The following is a 22,435-nucleotide window of genomic DNA, read 5'->3' on the forward strand; positions in this document are numbered from 1 at the left end:
TTGAAAAAAACTCTCAGCAAATCAGCAATAGAGGTATGTATGGTAGGGGAAAAAAAAAAATCACAATATTGGATGCCTCTGGGGAAGGGGGCAAGGAAACTTCTGGGTGTGATGGATATGTTCATTATCTTGATCATGATGATGGTTTCCCAGGTGCATACATATGTCAAGATTTACCAAACTGTAGACTTTAAGTATGTTCACTTTACTATATGTCAATTACACCTGACTAAAGCTGTTAATATAAAGGTAGAATCTAGATTGTGAGTATACAGATATGACTGCAAAATCCTGTAACATTGATGTATGTTTGAATACTTCTCATAACAAAATGTTCCCTTTCAGCTCTAAAGTTCTATGAAAGTATCTTAGAACATAAAGGTAAAAATAACACTTAAGGAATTAGAATTAGTAATTACCACTAGACTATAACAATCATTTGTTTGGTTCCCCAGTATATTCCTATCACAGAAGAAGGACTCCTCAAAATCAGGAACTGTGCCCTGACTGAATTTTCATCTTCCTATAGAGCCAATGGTATACTGAGGGTATGCAGTAAGTGGCAACCGAACGAACATAAGACACTACTGTCAAGAGAAAACTGGGAGGTTAACATTTCAAAAACAGAATATGCATGTTAGTTAAAAAACAAGAAATGTGAGCTTCAATGTTACATAGAGATGTCAGGCATAACAAAAAAAAAAAATTGCAAATTTGTCTGAGTATTGTAATTTTGGAGAAAACAAGAGAGAGAAAGAGTGAGAAGAAGGAAGACCATATATAATAAGACCATATATAAAATAATACATGGAAGACCATATATAAGAAGATGCTATAAAGTACGGGTACTCCCTGTGTTACAAATAATAATTCTATCACAGAAGCCACCCTTATAACTGCTCCTGTCTCTGAATTTCTAATACTTTTGCCCTGAAAGTGCATTTTTATTAGTTATGCATCACAATCCCATGTCATTTCCTTAAAAAAAAAAAGGTTTTGGTGTCCTACTCCAGATACATGAATTATAATCTCTGGGAAGCAGTTTAAAAATCTGTATTTAAAACAAGCATCTATGGCTGATTTTAATCCAGCCTAGCTCTTGACAGAAATGTGAATGCTAGATTGCTTAGTAAAGTTGGGAGATGACTCTCCAATGAGTCTACCAAGTACTACCACCTCTCTAAGTAGATGATACATAGGAAGGGTGGAGAATTGTAAAGAGCAGTGAATAAAAAGTATACTTTACCAACGTCAAAATTTGCAAAGAGTTTGAAATAAAGCTCAATTCCTCTTTCCCCTCCCACAAAAGAGAGCTTCTAGTACTTTGTCTACTTACTTTATAGGACCCAGTATAGTAGCACTATTCTGCTACATTATAATTAAATCGGCTTTTGCAAACTATTTCTTCATATACAACGTTTCTAAGGAAAAATGGATTCTAATTTCCAAAGAACCATCTCAGAAACAAATTTTCAGAGCACCACCCATTATTAGGTTTGAAACATCCATATAACTTCTGAATACTAATCAATACTATTCACATGCTAATAGTGAAATTAGTTGGACTATTACACAGAAGTCTAGCAAAAGCATACCTTTAAATCTAATAGGCCCTTTTACCATTAGATCATAAAATATTAAGTCCATAATCTTAACATTTTTCCTATGTAGCATCTAGTTTCTATTATTGAAATTTTCAAAGAATGTTTTTTAAAAATCCTTAGAGGATTTTTAAATTTTATAAATTTAGAATTTATAAAAAATTACTGCTTTTTAAATTCTCAAAGGATTTTTTTTTTAAATTCCCAGCCATTAAAGCTTCATTTATCAAAATACAACCAACTTCTATACATGAAACACTGACGTTATTTTAAAAATTTGATAAACACTAAAGTTAGAGGGATCACACTACCTGATTTCGAGACTTACCATAAAGCTACAGTTACCAAGGGTGGTACTGATGAAAAAGATGGACACACAAATCACTGAAACAGATTACAACCCAAAAATAAACCCACACAATATAAAGTCTACTGATTTTTTTTACAAAAGTGCAAAGATAATTAAATGGAGAAAGGATATTCTTTTCAGCAAATGGTGCTGAAACAACCGGACATTTGGATCCACATGCTAACAAACGAACCTCAACTTCCAACCTCTACCACATCTTATAACAAATGGATCAGAAATCAAAACATAAAATTACAAAACTTCTAAAAGAAAACATAGGAGAAATCTTTGTGACTTCAAGTTAGGGAAAGATTTCATAGACACAATACCAAAAGTATGACTCATAAAAAATTTGTGATGAACTGGACTTGATCAAAATTTAAAACTTTTGCTTTGCAAAGACAGACTTGGAAAAGACTGGGAGAAAATAGTTTCAAATCACATATCTAACAAAGGACTTGTATACATAATATTTAAAGGACTCTCAACCTTCAACAACAAGAAAACACACACTTTGGAAAAGAGTTTGGTAGTTCCTTACAAGTCAAACAGAGTTACTATATGACTCAGCAATTCCACTCCTAGGTATATATCCAAGAGAATTTAAAACATATGCCCACAAAAAACTTGGACATGCATGTTCATAGCACTATTACTTATAAAAGCCAAAAAGTAGGAATAACTTAAATGCCCATCAAATGATGAATGGATAAACAAAATGTGCTATATCCATATGATGGAATATTACTCAGTCATAAAAAGGAATGAAATACTGATACATGCTACAACGTGGATGAACCTTGAGAATACGTTAAGTGAAAGAAGCCAAAAACAAAAGGTCATATATATTGCATGATTCCATTTAAAATTGCATGATTCCATTTAAATGAAATGCCCAGAATTTATGAATCCATAAAGATAGAAAGTAGACTAGTGGTTGCCATAGCCAGGCAGGCAGGTGGGCTGGGGGGAGCGGGGACGATTAGGAGCAAATTTGGAGTGACTGCTAACCGGTATGAGGTTTATTTGGAGGCTGTTTAAAATGTTCTGGAATTAGTGGTGATAATTGCACAATTTTGTGACTATCCTAAAAAATACTGAATTACACATTTTAAAAGGGTGAATTTAATGGTATGTGAATGAAATCTCAATAGAAAAAGAGAAACAACCCAATCTAAAATGAGCAAAAGATTTGAACAAATGTTTCAGCAACAGAAATATACAAACAGCAACGAAGAATGTGAAATGCTCAACATCTTTAACCACTAAGGAAACGCAAATTAAAACCACAATGCTTTATCACTATATACCTATTCGAATGGCTAAAACAAGTTTTTTAAATGACAATAATAAGTGCTAGTGATGGTGCAGAGCACCAAAGCACTCATGCAACGGTGGTGAGATCGCAAAATGGTACAGCCACTGTGAAAAGCAGCTCCATAGTTTCACATAAATTGTATATTCACTTACTATATGACCTCACAATCCCACTCTTAGGTATTTACCCAAGAGAAATAAAAATCTATGTTTACACAAAAACTTGCACATAATGTTTATAGCAGCCCTACTCATGAAAGCCAAAAACGGAAATGTCCTTCAACCTGTCAACTCAAACATTTAGAGTACATCTATACAATGAAGTACTACTCAAAAATAGAGAAAGGAAATACTGATGCACGCAACACATGGATGACTCTCAAATTCATTCTGCATAAGATGTGAAAGGAATGAAATTAAGTAAAAGAAGCCAGACCCCCAAAAGCCACATACTATATAATTCTATTTATATGGCACTCTAGAAAAGGCAAATCTGTAGGGATGGAAACAGATCAGCGGTTGCCAAGAGGAAGGGTGGGTTTGGGTGGGGTGGACCACAAAGGCGCAGCATAGGGAATTTGGGGGTCCTGATGGACTTTTCTGTATCATGATTGTGTCAGTGGACACATGCCTCTTTGCATTTGTCAAGACAGAACTGTATACATCACAAGAGTAAATTTTACTGTTGGTAAATTTTAAATAAACCAATCTGTTGATAAATCACACTCTACACAAACCTCCACCTTGAACGGAGAAGCAACCTTCTACTATGGATCAAAACACATCATAAAATGTTCTCAAGCCTTCCTTCTGAGGTAGGTGAAGACAAGTTTTATTATTTTTACTTTGCAAATGAGCAGCAGCACAGATTAAACAATCTGCAAGTCTGGTACTAGTCAGAGATGCTGAGCTAGCATTTATGTCCCTATTTCTTGTAGTCCCACTCTCTATCATGGTACTACCAAAGCAGTAACAAGAAGTTTCCTTTATCAGACTAAATTACCTATTTACAGTATTTCATAAACAAGAAAAATCAAGACAAGTATTTCAGAAGGCTGAAAGTGTGTGCATAGTCTAGAATAGTTAAGTTTTACATATATATATACACACACACACACACACACATATACTATTCACACAAAAAATTAACCCTAACTTTAGCCTGGGAGATTCATTTTATAAAGAAAAAGAATCTAACTTCTAAAAGGTGTTTAAAATAAATAAGAGTATAATATAAAAACAGATGGAAGCACTAAAAAATGAGGTTCCAAATAAAGTAGAGCACCAGAGCAAACGGACACACGGTAAGGCCCTTCACCATCTAAGCAACGCAAGCGCATGTCCATCCCTGACTTTCGCAGCTGAGATGTTGCACAGCACACCTAGTTTCTTAAAAAATTCAGTAATTCACTCTGACCCACAAACCTTAGAGCCTTACAAAGTGAGACATTCCTAGGTTAGGTTGTGAACTGAAAACACACAATATTTGAATTATTCTGCACAGAAGTTTCGCCTTTTGTTATCAGCCGAAACTAGGCGAGCCACCCGGCGTCCAGGCGGTGTGGCCGGCAGGGGGAGCCGAGAAAGGGGGAGCCGAGAAAACACCAGGGATTCGCCGCCCACGGGGGCGGGGGAAGGAAGCAAGAAGAGGGCGTCTCCGGTCCCAGCGCCTGCCTTCACGTGTGAGGCAGCGTGCGATGGACACGCCGTGGGCTCTCCCGGGCCCCCGCCATAACCCAACGGCGGAAATGACGGGATGAGGCCGAGACCAGGTGCGCCTCGTCGCCGCCCCACGCCCAGCACAGCTGAACGGGACCGCTCGGGGCGAGCGGCAGACATGTGGCCTCGGCCGAATGCGAACTCCTGCCTCTTGGGGTCCACCGCGGGTCCCCCCAGCCGCTCGGCTCGTAGAGGGGAGGCCTTTCCATCCCGCATCCACGACCCCACCCCCACCTGTCAAAAAATAACTCGCGGCCGTGGGCCCAGGAACTGCCGCCCGGCTCTACGTAATTTGACCCGAGGAAGGCGGCGGCAGGTGGTGGCGCCGGGCGAGCGACAGGCCCGAGGCCCCGGCTCCGGCAACAAGGGGCTGGGAGGGAGGCGAGGGTGCCGGGCGGCGGCGGGCGCGTTACCTCCCCAGATGCCCAGAGTGAGCTGGGACGTGTCGAGGTTCACCACATAGTCCCCCAAAAACCGGTTCAACACGTCCACGACCACCGACTCGAACACCATTTTCCTCAGCCGCGGCGGCACACCGGCCGCCCCCCGCGCTCCTTCTTCCCCTGCCTGCCCTCCCGCGCCCCTCCTTCGAGACGGCTCGGTCACCGGCTCCTGGACAGCTCCGACCGTGGCGCCACCGGCGCCGGAAGCGCAGAACAGCCGCGAGCCCAGCAAGGGGCGGAGGCGGCGGCTCGCGCGACGCGTGCGCAGCGCGGGATGCAGAGTGGGGGCGGAGCGCGCCGCCGACGGGGCTCGAGCGCGGCTGCGCGGCCGCCTCCGGGACGCGTGCCCGCTGAGGGCGGCGTGCGGCTCGTTTTTTCTGTCGGCCCCACCTTGCCTATTGCCCGGCAACGGGACAATTGTCCGGAGACGCCAGAGTTTTTCCGACCCTGCCCCCACCAGCAGACCAGGGTTCCGACCGGCGCCGGGGGCGGGGCGCGGCGGTTATGCCCAGCCGGGAACGCCCCTTCCCCAGCCGAGGAGACGAGCCCCTCACGCGGGCGGGGGGGGGGGGGTCTCGCCTTTCATGAGGCGTGGGCGGATTCCCGTCCCTTCTATGTTAGGTCCCAGGGGCGTCCCAGGGAGCACTCCCCCATTATTAAAAGCTGAGGGGCAGGGCTCCTGGGGCGGCCGCCTGTAACCGCTCTGCTCGGGCCTCCGTGCGCAGGGCGAGGACGCGCCGTGGTGACTCGATTTCCCCGGTTGCTCCTGGCGGGGAGGAGGAGTGAAGAGTCAACTCCGGGCTGCAGTTCCACGCCCCGTTCCCTGCATCTGGGATGGCACTCTTTTTTGGTCAAGGTATTTACACGGAGCCGCCTTGCATTCTATAGAGAGCCCTTCAGATTCGGAGTTAGCGAGTCAGCCGGTTAGGAAACTGCTGAGCGCCCTCCAAGAAATACTGCCAGACCTAGACTCTCAACCCTGCAGCCTTCTCGGAAAGACTGCCCTAAAATAGATACAAATCAGAGCCTTCAGCCCTTCTCCCACCCACGTTTGGTCTTATGTAGAGCTAGGGCCAAAGGCCTGAGATCACAGAGAAGTTGGGTGTGAAGTTCGGAGAACTATAATTTAAGGATTTAAGATGTAAGGGTGTTCTTTGAACTTTTTGTATGGCAAATGAATGATGTCTCTGATGACTTTCTGTTAATTCCTGTCTCATTTTAGTACTTTTTGTGCATAGTCACCCAAATTTTTTACGATTTGCCTTTGTAAGTAGAATGCCTGGCGAAACAGTAAAGTCTTATTTTACATGAGTTTGTAAGTTATTTTTATATAATTTCATATTTGAAGTTCCTTTATTGGGTCGTCAGTTCAATCTCTTGGTCTTAAAGATAATGAAGCTGAGATGTTAGGGATTTATCCAAGGTCGCACCACTAGTGCTCCGCAGAAACAGAGCTGGAACCTGGCACTGCTGACTCCACTCCACCACCCCACCTGCTCCTCTTGCATTTGCCTGACGGTGTTGGAAATCTACCTCAGAATACCAGTACAGAGAAACGAATAGAGGCTAAAATACCCAGAAAAAGGAGAACCTTATCTAATGTGATATTTTGCTACTGTACTATTATTAAGAAGTAGCCAGGTATACAGTAGCTACAAAATTCCACTGTTATATCTAGCACCATAAATTTAAATACAAGAACTTCCAGAACTCACTCCAAGAATATGTTTTAAGTATCTTGCAAACATTTCATTCTAGTTTTCTAAAATCCAGGCAAATCCTGTGGAATTGAGGGAAGAGGAAATGTGCTGCTGAAAATTTACAAGTATAAGCATTTAATTGCTAAAAAGAGCAATGAAAAAAAATTCTGCTGAGAAATTGTTAGAAATATATAAGATGATGCATATTGTAACAATTCTTATTTAGCTTTAGGTGGTGTCTCATGAATCCATATTTCCTAATTACTAAAAGATACAATTTTGCCTTCAGTCCTTGTATTGCTTAATCCATCTGAGGAAGTTTATAAGCAAAAGTATGTTAATGTCATCATGTAAAAGATAGGTACACTGTTAAGCCATTAAACTAAATATCTGTTGGGCCTTGAAAAATAAGCCCAAAGACTACCAAAAAGAATGTTCAAGTTTCAGATTGGGGAATAAGTCAGTGTAAGGCGTTTTTTCTCCAGATCATAATTAAAATGCTGTACTTCGTTGTTTGATCAAATGAAAAAACAAATTCGAGTGACCCCAAACTGCAATATCATCCAATTGTACAATAAATCTCTAACTGTACAAGTAGGACTTGCTGTCTTATCCTTAGTTTACGTGCCACAGCTTTCCATCTTTGAAGTTTTGGCATACTGGTAGTAATCTTGGACATTTTTTTCTCCTAATCTTAATTCCTCTGTCCACAAGTAAATGTCTTGTGTGTTGCTTGTCCTTATCATTCCCCATGTGAGGTCAGCATCGTGGTGGCAGGCTACATGGCTAGATACAAAGCCATTGAAGCAGACCCCGTTCATGAAAGGTGTCCTGGAGGAACAGGTCTAAAAGATAGCCATTTTACAGGACGACTTTTCCTGACACAGCTTCACAAAGCCCTGTGCTCCTATCTCATTTAACCGTTTTAAAATGATGAAAAAGAAAGTTATTTGGATTTGTGTTCCCATTGTTAAAAAAAATAAGAGAGAGAAATTTGTTGGAAGGGAAACACAAACAAAAGGTTGAGAAACTTACAAGAATCTTACTCAGGCAGTGCAGGTGAAAATGTAAATGGACACAATCTTTCCAAACGGCGGTTTGTAAACATCCAAAAGCTGACATATAGGTATATATACACACATATATACATGTGTATATGACTTTTGACTCAGCAATACCACTTCTAGAGATTTACTCTAAGAAAATAATTATGAAAATTCAAAAAGCTTTCCCCACAGTACATTCATTAAAGCATTGTTTATAATAGCAAAAACTTGGAAACAATCTAAATACCCAATAATAGGGAAGATGGTTAAGGAAACACACATACACATATATGCACACACAGTGGCTTACTATGCACTCTTTAAAAATTATAATGAAGATCTATACTAATATGGAAGGAAGTCAATAATATATGCTCGTGAGAAACGAGGTTCAGAATAGTATCGTACCAATTATATAAATTGTGGACATGTTTTAAATGTGCAGAGCATATATATAGAAATAGAGAAATCTAGACGTATACTCACCAAATGTAAACAGTGATTACCTCTAGATGATGAGGCATTTGGTAATGTGTATTTTCTCTGTTCTTTCAAGTTTGATTTTTTTTTTTTTACAGTGAGCATGTATCTTTTCCCCAAACAAGAAAGCTGTTTAAATAGAGTAAGAAGATTACTACAAACCAACTATAACAAAACTTCTCTTATTCATACTAATTGAAATACTTTTAGTCTAAAGAAAATCAGCTTTGCAAATTTTGAAACAAGGAAATTGAGTTTCATTACATTCAACTAGCTGTACACTTGGAACAGTAAAAAATAAGATATAAACTTAATTTGTTCCTCTAAACCAGTGAAGGGAGATGTATTAGAAATGTTATTATATTGTATATTCCCTTCTAACTCTTGGGTGAAACTATATATGCACATGGATGAATTTTTCTCCCTAGAATTAGAGCTAACTGAAGTTTGTGAACAGGGTCACAACCCTGGTGGAAAATTGATATAGAGATGCATGTGAACTCAAAACCAGACAAAAGACGTGAACAGACCTTTTCTGAAGAGAATATACAGATGGCAGGTAAGTATATGAAAATATGTTCCACATCATCAGCCATTGGAGAAATGAAAGTTAAAACCAAAATGAGATAATCACCGCATACCTGTCAGAATGGCTATAAAAAAGAAAAAGTGATAACACCAAATGGTGGTGAGGATGCAGAGAAAATGGATCATTTATGCATTAGTGGTAGGACTGTGAGATGGTACAGGCACTCTGGAAAATAGTTTGGCAATTTCTAAAAAGAAAAACTAAACGTGAACCTACCATATGAACCAGCAATTGTACTCCTGGACATTTAGCCCAGAGGTTTACATTTAAACCTGAGTTCACACAAAAACTTGTACTTGAATGTTCATAGCAGCCTTATTCATAATAGGCAAAAACTGGAAACAACCCAACTGTATTTCAACAGCTGAATGGTTAAACTGTATGTAGTACATTCACACCACGGAATACTATGCACCAACAAAAAGGAATGAACTATCAATACATGGAACAACTTGGATGGATCTCAGGGGAATTATGCTGAGTTAAAACTGTGATTTTATTTATAAAACATTCTTGAAATAAAATTATAGAGGTAGAGAACAGATTAGCAAATGCCAAAGGTTAGGTATGGAGAAGAGGGATGGACATGGCTACAAATGGATAGCAGGAAGGAGCCTTGTGTTTATGAAACTTCTGTATCTTGATTGTGGTAGTTGTTACATAAAATTGCATGAAACCGTATACACACACACACACAAATGGATCCATATAAAATTGGAGAAATCTGAATAAGCTCCATGGATGGTACCGATGTTTCTATTTCCTGGTTATGATACTGCACTATACTTAGGCAAGATGTTTACCCTTGGGAGAAACTGGGTGAAAGGTGCATGGGACCTCCCTGTAAATTTGTTTTGCAAGTTTCTATAAATCTATAATTATTTTGAAATAATTTTTTAAAAAGCTCTGCTAACCTGGGGTCTAAAAGGGGGTGTCCCTGAGGATGAGATGAGCCTATAAGTTCAGAGATTCTACATGATGTATTAATATCCCTGTGCAGGGTGCTTGGTAAAATATTCAAGAAGGAAAAATAGCTGAATGTGATGCCTTATCGGAATGTATCAAAATATCAATTACTCTGTGGTCACCAGTAAAATACTAGAGAGAGAAATGTACAATAAGGGATCTTCAAGCACCTTCCTCTAGCTCTAAATATGTAAAATGACTGAATGTTTCCCAGTTAAAGAGGAGTCCTAAATACTGATGTCTATCAGGGTTTGCTGATCCAGGATTTTCACATGGCTGATTGCTTGTCATTCAGATTTCTGTTCAAATGTCACCTAATCAGAGAGGTCTTTCTTGATCTCTCTGTCTCAAGTAGCCAGCAGTCACACTCTGTCCTAGTCACCTTGTGATCTTCATGTCATTTATCACTCTCTGAAATCATCTTCCTTATAGGTTTAAAATTTTTCTGCCTTCCCCATTACCACCACTTCTGGAACAGGGAGCTAATGATTCTAGTTCAGTATTGTATCCCCAGGACCTACATGAGCACTTGACACATAATAGGTTTTCTTTTTCCTTTTTTTTTTTTTTTGAGGAAGATTGGCCCTGAGGTAACGTCTGTTGCCAATCTTCCTCTTTTTCTTTTCTTTTTTTTTCTCCCCAAAGCCCCAGTAGATAATTGCATATCCTAGTTATAGGTCCTTCTAGTTCCTGTATGTGGGACACTGCCTCAACGTGGCTTGAGGAGCAGTGAGTACTTCTGTGCCCAGGATCCCAACTGGCGAACCCCGGGCTGCCGAAGCGGAGTGTGGGAACTTAACCGCTAGGCCACCGGGCTGGCCCCAACACATAATAGGTTTTCAATACATACTTGTTGAAAGAATGAACAAATTTTGGATATGAAATCACCCCTAACTCGCTGAACATACCACCAGAGAAGTAGATTAGTATATCAAGACTGATGGAAGGAGAGACTATTTAGAGGGTACAAAAAGACAGAGGCTGTTATTGTGGAATGAAGTTGCAGCCCCAGGAGAAGAGGCATGGGAACCTTGGTTGGGGGCCCTCACTGCAGTGCTGTGAGAGGCAGGTACACAGAGGAAGAAATGATGCATGTGGAAGGCAAGACTCTAGACCCAGAGTTAGGTTCCCATTGACAGAGCTGAGGTGAATCCAGGGAGGACAATCTCATCTCAAAAGAGCACCCAAGGGTCCAGTCCAGTAGTGTAGTGGTTAAGTTCGCAGGCTCCCCTTTGGCGGCCTGGGGTTCGCAGGTTCAGATCCCAGGCTCGGATCTACACATCGCTTATCAAGGTATGCTATGGCAGGCATCCCACATATAAAGTAGAGGAAGATGGGCATGGATGTTAGTCCCGAGCCAATCTTCTTCAGCAAAAAGAGGAGGATTGGCAACAGATGTTAGCTCAGGGCTAATCTTCTTCACACACACACACACACACACACACACACAAACACACACAATCAAAAGAGCACCCAGAAGGATCCTTCAAAAACATAAGTCAGATCATGTCACTTCCCTCTTCCAAAGCTGCTACTGCTGCCCATGTCATCAAGGCAACAGTCACAGCCCTTGCAAGGGCAGATAAGGCCCTACACAACAGACCTTCCTGTCCACCCTGCCCTTATCTAGAATGCTCTTTCCTCAGATATTTGCATGACTCACTCTCTTCATCCTTGCTCTGTGTCATTTTCTCAGCCCTTCCCTGAACAGCCTGGTTAACATTGATACCTGCCTTTCCCACCCCTCAGCACTCCTAGCACCTTCCCTGCTTTATTTTTCCTCAGAGTACTTACCACCTGACATGCTGTTTTTTGCTTATTTATTTTTTTGTCCATCTATCTCTCCCCATTATAATGTATATAATATAATGTAAGCTACTTGAGGAGAAATTATTATTATTGTTTTGCTCATCATTCTATCCTATGTGCCTAGAACAGGGTAGACACTCACTTATTTGTGGAAGGCAGGAAAGGCATAGCTAAGGTGCCAGATATTGAATTATTGCCAATCAGCTCCAAATCTACCCTTCTTCTTTTTTTTTTTGATAGATGAGGTTGCATTTTTTTTTTTTTGAGGAAGATTGGCCCTGAGTTAACATCTGTTGCCAATCTTCCTCTTTTTCTTTTTTCTCTCTAAAGCCCCGGTACATAGATGTGTATCGTAGTTGTAGAGTTGTAGCTCTGCTATGTGTGACGCCACCTAGGCATGGCTTGATGAGCTGTGAGTAGGTCTGCGCCCAGGATCCAAACGGGTGAACTCCGGGCCACCGAAGTTCCCTTTCTATGGGGAGCAGAGTCAGGACCTGCAGTTGAGTCTGTGCCAGGAGAGATGTAGAGCTGAGAGAGAGAAGCAGTATTATCAAAGGGAGTAAATGCAAACTGCCGGTGAGGAGGGAAGCCAGGCACAGGGCCAGAGATCAGATTAAGTGTCAGGACTGGCAGCAACTGCCTGTCTATAAATAGATAACAAGTCTAAAGATCAAGGGCTCGGGCAGTCAAGAACAGGTCAGGCCATGAAGTGTGAGGTAGATCAAAATGAAAGGTGCCAAAGATAGGCTATCCAAATGAAGTGCTGGGGGTCTGTTCTTGATTGTTCTGTGGCACACGGCAGGGGAGTAAAGGTGGATTCACAACCAGCTAAATCCACTGATACCACTCCCCCCCTTGTTTGTTCAGTCCAGCCTCCCCATTCGTGAGCCAATCTTGATTTAGACAAGATTTGAAAGACCTCCCAGATGTGAACTCTCTGGCTATCTGGACTGTTGAATATTGACCACTATCTCCATTTCCTACTTCTCTTCTCTTTCTTGCCTTTGCGAACCATTGACTGAACTGGAGGCTGTGTGACCCTGTGTGTGTTGCTGTTTCCATGAAACCCTTCCCCAGAGCCTGGGCCACCTCAGTGTGCAGTCTAAGGCCAGCTCCTGTCACTCTGCCTTGCCTACCCTGCCAAACCTATCTGTTAATACAAGTAAACTAAAACATACAGATAGCAGCCATTGACCAGGATGGAGTGGGGTGGGAAAGTACAGAGTTAGAGAGCAGCCAGGAGGCCATTGTTGAGATTTAGGTAGGAGGTAGTTATGGATCTCAACTAGGTCATGGTGGTTTCAACAAATATGAAGGCATAGTTGGAGGACGTCATAAAGTTGGAATTTATGAGCCTTGGAAACTGATTAACTGTAGTGGATGAGGTCAATAAAGTAATTTCAAGATTGTATCATTCACAGTTAACTGGAACGTGAAAACAAAGCATTGGTTTTTTAGGACGTGATGAGGAATTCAGTTTTTGGTTGGTTCCATGAGAATTGAAAGCTGGAGAAAAATATCCAGTACAGTGTAATTTGTCTAGCAAAAGTTAGAAATTAAGGAATGAGGTCCCAGTGAGAGTCCAGGACAAGAGATAGACACTTGAGAGGTCCTTTCAAGGACTGAACTGTGAAGAAACAGTCTTATTTAGGGAAGAGCCAAATGGACATGCGAGAGGAGGCCTAGAACAAGAGCCGGTGTACTCGGAGTGGAATGACACAGAAATCCAAGACGATTTTGTAGGAGGAAGGGGTGGTCAACAATATTAAAATTGTAGAGATGTGAAAAAAGACAAAAACTGAGAAAACTCAACCAAATTTAGCTGTTAGTGAGTACTTGCAAGGTCTTTTGATTCATGTACTAAGAGATGTCTAACCAAAGTCATTTAAAAAGAGTAGCTTTTAATAACAAAAGAGTTACTAGCAAATTTGAGCCTTATGTTTACCAGTAGTATGCTTTTATTTAGAACATTAAGTTCATGTCAACACTTACCAAGTACGTAAATGACGCAGCTCCTTCAGTATTAAAATAGAGATTCATTGTCAATGAGAGTTCATTAACTCAATAAATATCCACATTATTTTTTGTTTTTTTGCGGTATTTAAACCCTTCTTATTCTAGTATATGCTTTTATCATCACAATATAACACCATTCCTGGTAAGAATCTTAACAGATCCATAAATAAACCAAACAGTCACCTCCACATATCCTATTTTTTGGCTGCTTTAACCAGTTTGTCTCTGCATTCTTTATTTAACAACTACTTGCCTGGAAATATGCCAATCTATAAATAGATATTTAGCAAACTGCATATAAAACTGTTTTCGAAGTTGAAGTACTTCTATAAATCTTGACAAAATATACCTTTACTAACATCATACGCGTGTATGTGGGGTTATGAGAAAGCAAATCCCTCACTCCCCTGTCTACGTACACAGGTGTGATGGAGAAGTTGTAATATGCTCCAATATTTTAATAAATAACATTTTCCATGTCATGTAGAGATAGTTTATGTACTTTATATAGATATCATTCACATGTAGTGTCACAGTTGCAAGATAGATTTTTAATAACAAAAAAAGGCTATTGACACGTTCGAGCCTCATGTATATCAGTAGTGTGTTTTTATTTAAAATATTTAGTTTAATTCAACAATTACTTATTAAGTAAAATCTGATAATGTCTAAAATTTTCCAGCGTTCGCATTTTATAAGATCTTATTTCCCAAAGAGCACAAAATATTCACAGACTCTCTTCCTTGAAAGTAATCATGGTGTTTTTCCACTGCTAATAAAAGTAGTCTCCATCAATTAGTTGTCACATTTTTACTGTTCTTAGATTATACACTGTGCTTTTTATGTTCGAGGAAATGGTGAGTCAGATGCACTAATTTGGTTTCGTTAACATTAAATTAGCTGAATCAGGCATCAACTACTGATTCAAATTTTCCCTTAGAAGAAGTTAAAAGAGCACCACCTAGTGGAAATTTTGACATAACATCCTTCCAAGCTGGTCTTCAAATTGAAGTAATGAATTTTTAAACAATTTTTTTAAGTGCTAATGATTATAAATCAATTCTTATATATTTTCTAAAATAAATCCTAAACATATTTCAACTAAGTTTTAGATTAGAAAATCAAAATCAATAATTCATTTATGACATTTTTAATGATGTATTTTAACTACTGACTTCGTATTGCTCTTAAGTTTTAATTATGATATACTAAGGATATTTTACTTTATATGCAGGTTAATATCTTTCTAAAAAAGACACTTGATTGTAATTTTATGCTTTGAATGCAAATATGGCTTTGTTTTTCCCCAACATTGATTGTTAGTGGATCAGTTCCTAAACAAAGAAGATTTAATTCTACTCACTGGCTATGTCAAGCATTTGAGCTGGTCTTTGAGGAGGTTCAAAAGATTTAGGTATAGAATTCTGATTTATGTTTTAGTGGGTATGCCCAATACAAACAATTTGACTTTTTCCTTAATTGCATAAAATTTATCAGTAATTAGATATGAAAAGACAAATATGGTGACTGCCTCACCTTGAAATACTGATTTCGTCAACAGACTAAAGGTCATGTGAACAATGTGAGTGAGAAATGAAGTTCATGTGTCTTTTCAGTCCTGGAAACGCATTGAATAAATACGTAAAAGTAGTCATGCAACCATGTGGGCTGATGGGAATACAAGTTCATAGCTTCCAGCTGAGTTCTCTTTTCACTTTCGTTTGCTTATTCCCTTATTTCATCATTTTTCTATTTTGTTCCTTTTAGCCTCTATTCCTCAAATTCCCTAAATGATCCTTCCTCATATTAAGGTCTCTCTTCAAATATCTCCTAATCAAAGAGGCTTTCCTTGACCATCCTTTCCAAAACAGCACCATCTCTCCACCCGTACCTCCACTCCATGTCATTATTTCTATACCCTGCTCTCTTTATTTTTTCTTACAACACTTATCACTACCTCTCATAATATATATTTGTTTTCTGTCTCCCTCTGTAGTAATTTCAACATTGGCTCCAGTATTTTACCCATCTCTGTAGGGTTCTCCCATTGTGCGTGGGGCATTCAGCCTACCCTTTGACTCCACATTCAGTTGTGTGACTTGCTTAGGCCAGTGTGGTATTAGCAGATGTGACGCAAGCAGAGCTTGAAAATTACTTGCACAATTGGGCTTCCTCTCTCCCTCGTGGCCATTGCCACACCTGGACCAGGCTACAAGAGGATGAGCAAAGCGTGGGGCAGTGCCAAGTCACCAGACTTGCCCCAGTTGCCCCGACTGGCCTAGTTAGGCTGCCTCTCAGGTTTGTGTTCTGGAAACTCTAATAATAAATTGCTTTTTAAGACACTGCACTTGGGGGTGGTTTGTTACATAGCAATAACTAATTTGTACACCCTCCCCTAGAATGCAAAATCGACTGCAGAGACTTATGTATTTTGTTCATTGCCACATCCCTCACACCCAGCACTGTGCCTGGCAAGTAAATATTTGTTGAATAAATGAATGGGGTGGGGATAGGTAGGCCATCAATTACAGTTTAAATAATAACTTTTCTGATAGTCTGTCTTTATTTAGGGATAAATTCAATAACATGGAAAGAAATGGGTAGGCTACCTATCCAAAAGGCAATTCTCAAAAATTATTTTTTCTCTCAATCAAGTTTTTGATAAGAATTAAGGTGTAGTTAGTTCAAGGTTATGTATCTTACCAAGTATTTCAAGTGTAACTATTTTAAGTGCACAGCAAAATGTTATAATAACCAACTCTAATGAAGTGGAGTTATGACTGGCTTCCTTGTATGATCATTGAGTAGCCTAACAAAGAAATGTGAGAAAGCCGTCCCACCTCCACTTATAGGTGGGCTCAGGATATAGCTTCTCACCAAGGCATCATTTTGAGCTAGCTTAAAATGAAGATGAATGGGTAAGCAACATACCAAAGTTCTGTATCAAAGAGCATAGCTACAATGCTTGTAGCCTAAAGTGTTTTTTTTAAAAAGAGGTATTACCAAACTGTCACCCAAGCTATTTTTTAGCAATGTAATAAAATACCCATTAAATGTCTAATTTTAAGAATTATTACCCCCTAATCCAAGTTAAATAAAATATATTGCCTTATGTTATAAAATTATTAGCTCTAAGCCAGGGTTTTATCAACCTAACTCTAACATTAATATTAACATTTTGGGCTGAATAATTCTTTGTTGTAGGGCATTTCCTGTGCATTGTACGATGTTTAGCATCATCCCTGGCCTCTACCCAATGTCTCAAGACATTGCTAATATCCCATGAGGAGCAAAATCACCCCTAGTTGAGAACTACTTCTCTAAGCTAACAGTTGTCGGTAGAATAACTACCATAAAGGATGGTTCATTTTTATAATTTTGTTTATTTATTTATTTTTTCCCCAAAGCCCCAGTAGATAGTTGTGTGTCATAGCTGCACATCCTTCTAGTTGCTGTACGTGGGACCGCGGCCTCAGCATGGCCGGAGAAGCGGTGCGTTGGTGCGCACCTGGGATCCGAACCCGGGCCGCCAGCAGCAGAGTGCGTGCACTTAACCGTTAAGCCATGGGGCCGGCCCTGGATGGTTCATTTTTAAATGGTTTTTAAAATCTTTTTATTTTGAGTAATTGTAGTTCATATGCAGTTATAAGAAATAATATGAAGACTCCCATGTACTCTTTCCTCAGTTTCCCCCAATGGTAACATCTTGCATAACTATGGTACAATATCAAGCCAGGATATTGATACTGTCAAGATCCAGAGCATTTCCATCACCACAAGGATCGTTCTTGTTGCCCTTTTATAACCATACCTACTTCCTCTCCTATACACTTTTCTTAAATACTGGCAACCACTAATTTGTCTTCCATTTCTAGAATTTTGTCATTTTAAAACTGTTGTATAAAAGGAATAATACTTTGGGGTTGGCTTTTTTCACTCAGCGTAATTCTCTAGAGATTCATTCATATTGTTGCATGTATCAATACTTTGTTCGTCTTATTTTCTGAGTAGTATTCCATGGTATGGATACATCATGGTTTGTTTAACCATGCTTCCATTGAAGGATATGTTTCCCATTTTTGGCTATTATGAATAAAGTTGCTATAAACATTCATGTCCAGGTTTTTGTGTGAACATAAATCTTCATTTCTCTGGGATAAATGCCCAGGGTGCATTTGGTGGGTAGTATGGTAGTCTCATGTTTAGTTTTTTAAGAAACTCTCAAACTGTTGTCCAGAGTGGCTGTCCAGTTGCCCCAACACCATTTATTGAAAAGTCTGTCTTTCCTCCATTGAATTGCTTTTGCACTTTTGTCAAAAGCATTTGCACATATTTGTCTGGGTCTATTTCTGGATTCTCTGTCCAGTACACCTTACAAGAATACAATAAAACCCCAAATGCAACAAGATGACATTCACAATGTCCAGCATCCAATCAAAAATTACCAAGCATGCAAAAAACAGTGTCAAAAGAGAAATGATCGAAACAGTAGCCAGATGCATGGGTTAGTCTCATAATGTACCTGGATATATATGGTTTGAATTACAATTCTTTTTTTAAATTGGATTATAATTAACATATAATATTATATTAGTTTCAGGTGTACAACATAGTGATTTGATATTTTCACATATTATGAAATGATCACCGTGCTAAGTCTAGTTACCATCTGTCACCGCACAATGTTATTACAATATTATTGACCATATTCTTTATGCTGTACATTACATCCTTGTGACTTATTTCTTCTATAACTGGAATTTTTACCTCTTAATCCCCTTCACCTATTTCACCCATCCTCATCCCCCCTTCCCTCTGGCAACCACTAATTTGTTCTCTGTATTTATGAGTTTGTTTCTGTTTTGTTAAGTTTGTTCATTTGTTTTGTTTTTTAGATTCTGCATTTAAGTGAAATCATATGGTATTTGTCTTTCTCTGTCTCACTTATTTCATTTAGCATAATACTCTCTAGGTCCATCCATGTTGTTGCAAATGGCAAGATTTTATTCTTTTTTATGGCTGAGTAATATTCTTTTATATTATTCTATATAGTAATATTTTCTCTCTCTATATATATCACATCTTCTTTATCCATTCATCTATCAATGGAGAATTATAACTCTTCATTCCTCTGTCTCCTCAATTGTAAAATGGAGATAATAATAGTACCTATCTCACAGGGTTGTATTGAAGAGTAAATGATGTAATATATAAATCACTTGGCAGAGTGACTAACACCTAGGAAACTTTATGAAAACATGAGATGCTATTATTTCTATCATTACAATAAACTACTATTTGCAATATTGCTTCTAAGAAAAAAATAAATTCTGTTCCAACGCTCTTGATGCCAGATACACTTCATTGAATATGAAATTTTTTAGTTACTGTAGGGGTAATAGCTGTGGAATGTGAAGACAGAAAGAGTCAAATACATTTCAGAAAAGCTTAAAGTATCCATTAGGAAAATTAGTAGGAGAAATAAAAGATATATCTATCGATTACACCATAGGAAAATAAAAGGGAAAAAAAATCAAATGATCAATATATCAAAGAAAATGAGAATTTTTTAAAAAGAGTGAAACAATAAAGCATACTAAGCCAAAATATAAAGTAAGATAACAAGACTGAAAATAACATATCAGACATTATACTAAATGTGAATGGGTTAATTGCTCTCTTGTTAGACCCTGATTGAGTCAAAGAACAAAATAGCTATACAGTCATGCACCACGTAATGCCGTTTTGGTCAACAAGGGACCACATATATGACCATAGTCCCATAAGAATATAATGCAGCTGAAAAATTCTTATCATCTAGTGGCATCATAGCCATTGTAGCATCATAGTGCAACACATTACTCATGCGTTTGTAGTGATGCTGGTATAAACAAACTTACTGAGCTTCCAGTCATATAAAAGTACAGCACATACAATAAGTACAGTACATAATACTTGATAATGATAATAAACAACTATGTGACTGGCTTATGTATTTACTATACTATTTATTGTTATTTTAGAGTATACTCTTTCTACTTATTAAAAAAAGAAGTTTACTGTAAAACAGTATGCCATGCTATGCTGGCAGCAGCCTAATACATCTTGTGTTTGCTACATCTCTTGATTGCATCATTTTATCTTGTGCTTGATTTGATCTCATGTTATTTTGTTCATCATGCCCCCTAATCATACAAAATCCACTGCTAATGTTGTCAGTATGAGGCCACGTCAAGTGATTGGCCTGGAAATAAAGTTAAAAGTGATTCAGGACTAGAAAGATGGAAAATCAGTGATGGTTATTGCCTGCCCATCAGGCATGTCCCATTCCACTATAGCTACAATCTTGAAGAACAAGAACAAAGTGACAGAAGCTGTTAAAGGATCTGCTTTATTGAGGGCAATGAGACTAACAAAAATTCAAGAAGGGCCTACATCAGACATGGAGAAGCTTCTAAACACCTGGATTGAAGACCAGACACAGAAGCGTATCCCTCTTAGCACCATGATGATAATGGCCAAAACAAAAAGTTTGTTTGCAATGTTGAAAGATAAGGCTGGACCCAAGTGTGATGTTGAATTTACTGCTAGTTCTGGGTGGTCTAAATGATTAAGAATCTCTATTCGTTACATAATATGAAAGTGAGTGGTGAGTCTGTGAGTGCTGAAGTGTAGGCAGCTGAAGAATTTTTGAAAATTTTAGGTAAGCTGATTGTGGAGGAAAATTACTTGCCAGAGCCAATATTCACTATGGATGAAACATCCCTATTCTGGAAATGGATGCCTGAAAGGACTTTCATCCATAAGGAGGTCACGTCAATGTCAGATTTCAAGGCTTTTAAGGACAGGATAGCAGTCTTGCTTGGGGACAATGTTGCAGGCTACAGATGGAGACCCTTTGTGATCTGGCACAATGAAAACCCCAAGGCCTTCAAGCATATCAATAAGCACACACTGCCAGTATACTACAGGAGCATAAGAAATCATAGATGACTCAGCTCCTCTTCCAGGAGGCCCTCCTGAATTGCTATGCCAGCAAAATGGAGAAGTACTATTTGGAGAATCACATACCTTTCAATATTTTGCTTATTGTTGATAATGCTCCTGGACACCCTCCTTTTATTGGTGATCTTCATCCCAATATCAAAGTGGTGTTTCTCCCTCCAAATGCCACTTCTTTGATCCAACCAATGGATCTAAGACATATAAGGCCTACTACCTGAGGAGGACCTTTGCCGAGGCTATTGCTGCCACAGGAAGACACTGATGAAATTGTGGAAGGATTCCAACATTTATGACTACATAAGGAACCTTTCTTAGGCTTGGGGTGATGTCACTAAGAGTAGCATGAATGAATAGCATCTGGAAGAAGAGACTTAAGAGGTTCGTCCATGACTTCGAAAGATATGGCAAGGATGAGGAGGTTACAAAAATCAACAAGGCTGTGGTTGAGATTGCAAACAACTTTAACTTGGATGTGGATGAGGATGACATTGAGGAGAAACTAGAGGTGGTTCCTGAGGAATTGACTAATGAGGAGTTGTTGGAACTGGAACAGGAAGGCACAGCTGAAGAAGAAGCAAAAGAAAAGGAAACTGCAAGAGAAGAAAAAGAAAAACTTCCTCAAAAATTAACACAGAAGTGTTTAGCAGAAGCTTTTGCAGACCTCAACAAGCTCCTTAAAAAGTTTGAAAACGTGGATCCCAACACCGAAAAGTTTTCATTAATAGAGAGGAACGTTCATGGTGCATTATCTGCTTACAAGCAAATCTACAATAAAAAAAAAAGAAACAAACCAAGCAAACCACCATGGACATATTTCTGAAGAGCGACACCTCCTCAAGAAGAGTCTCAGGCAGTCCTTCATGAGGTGTTCCAGAATAAGTCATTGTTATCATAGGCGATGACAGCTCCCTGTGTTACTGCCCCTGAAGACCTTCCAGTGGGACAAGACGTGGAGGTGGAAGACAGTGATATTGATGATCCTGACCCTGTGTAGGCTTAGACTAATGTGTATGTTTGAGTCTTAGCTTTTAACAAAAAAAGTTTAAAAAGTAAAAAAAAAAAAAATAAAAAAATTTAAAAACAGAAAAAAGCTTATAGAATGATACAAAGAAAAAGTATATATATATATATATATATATATATATTTTTTTTTTTGTGAGGAAGATTAGCCCTGAGCTAACATCTGTTTCCGATCTTCCTCTTTTTGCTGAGGAAGTTTGGCCCTGGGCTAACATCCATGCTCATCTTCCTCTACTTTATATGGGACACTGCCACAGCATGGCTTGACAAGCAGTGTGTCAGTCTGTGCTGGGATCCAAACCTGTGAACCCTGGGCCGCCGCAGTGGAGAGCTCGAACTTAACCGCTATGGCACCAGGCTGGCCCCAAGAAGAAA

At 39.3% G+C, this 22,435-nt stretch overlaps 1 protein-coding gene and 1 long non-coding RNA gene across 7 annotated transcripts in view; one reads left to right on the forward strand and one right to left on the reverse strand.

Annotated features, from left to right (window-relative positions):
• VPS13A (vacuolar protein sorting 13 homolog A) overlaps positions 1-5,657 on the reverse strand; it is a 249,952-nt gene extending 244,295 nt beyond the window's left edge. For 4 of the 5 annotated variants that reach the window (XM_058565615.1, XM_058565616.1, XM_058565617.1 and 1 more), the window contains exon 1: positions 5,400-5,545. In XM_058565615.1, coding sequence (XP_058421598.1) covers positions 5,400-5,499 — 100 coding nt within the window. In that variant the 5' untranslated portion in view covers positions 5,500-5,545. Of the gene's footprint in view, positions 1-5,399 lie in introns of all 5 variants that reach the window. The other variant, XM_058565619.1, reaches the window with a different exon arrangement.
• A 427-nt stretch (positions 5,658-6,084) lies between these two features.
• Positions 6,085-22,435, forward strand: part of LOC131419982 (uncharacterized) — a 56,855-nt gene continuing 40,504 nt past the window's right edge. For both annotated transcript variants that reach the window (XR_009223421.1, XR_009223422.1), the window contains exons 1-2: positions 6,085-6,285; positions 9,084-9,214. This is a non-coding gene — a long non-coding RNA (uncharacterized LOC131419982). The remainder of the gene's footprint in view (positions 6,286-9,083; positions 9,215-22,435) is intronic.

This window comes from Diceros bicornis, chromosome 22, assembly GCF_020826845.1.
Source record: "Diceros bicornis minor isolate mBicDic1 chromosome 22, mDicBic1.mat.cur, whole genome shotgun sequence".
In the NCBI taxonomy this organism is placed as follows: Eukaryota; Metazoa; Chordata; class Mammalia; order Perissodactyla; family Rhinocerotidae; genus Diceros; species Diceros bicornis.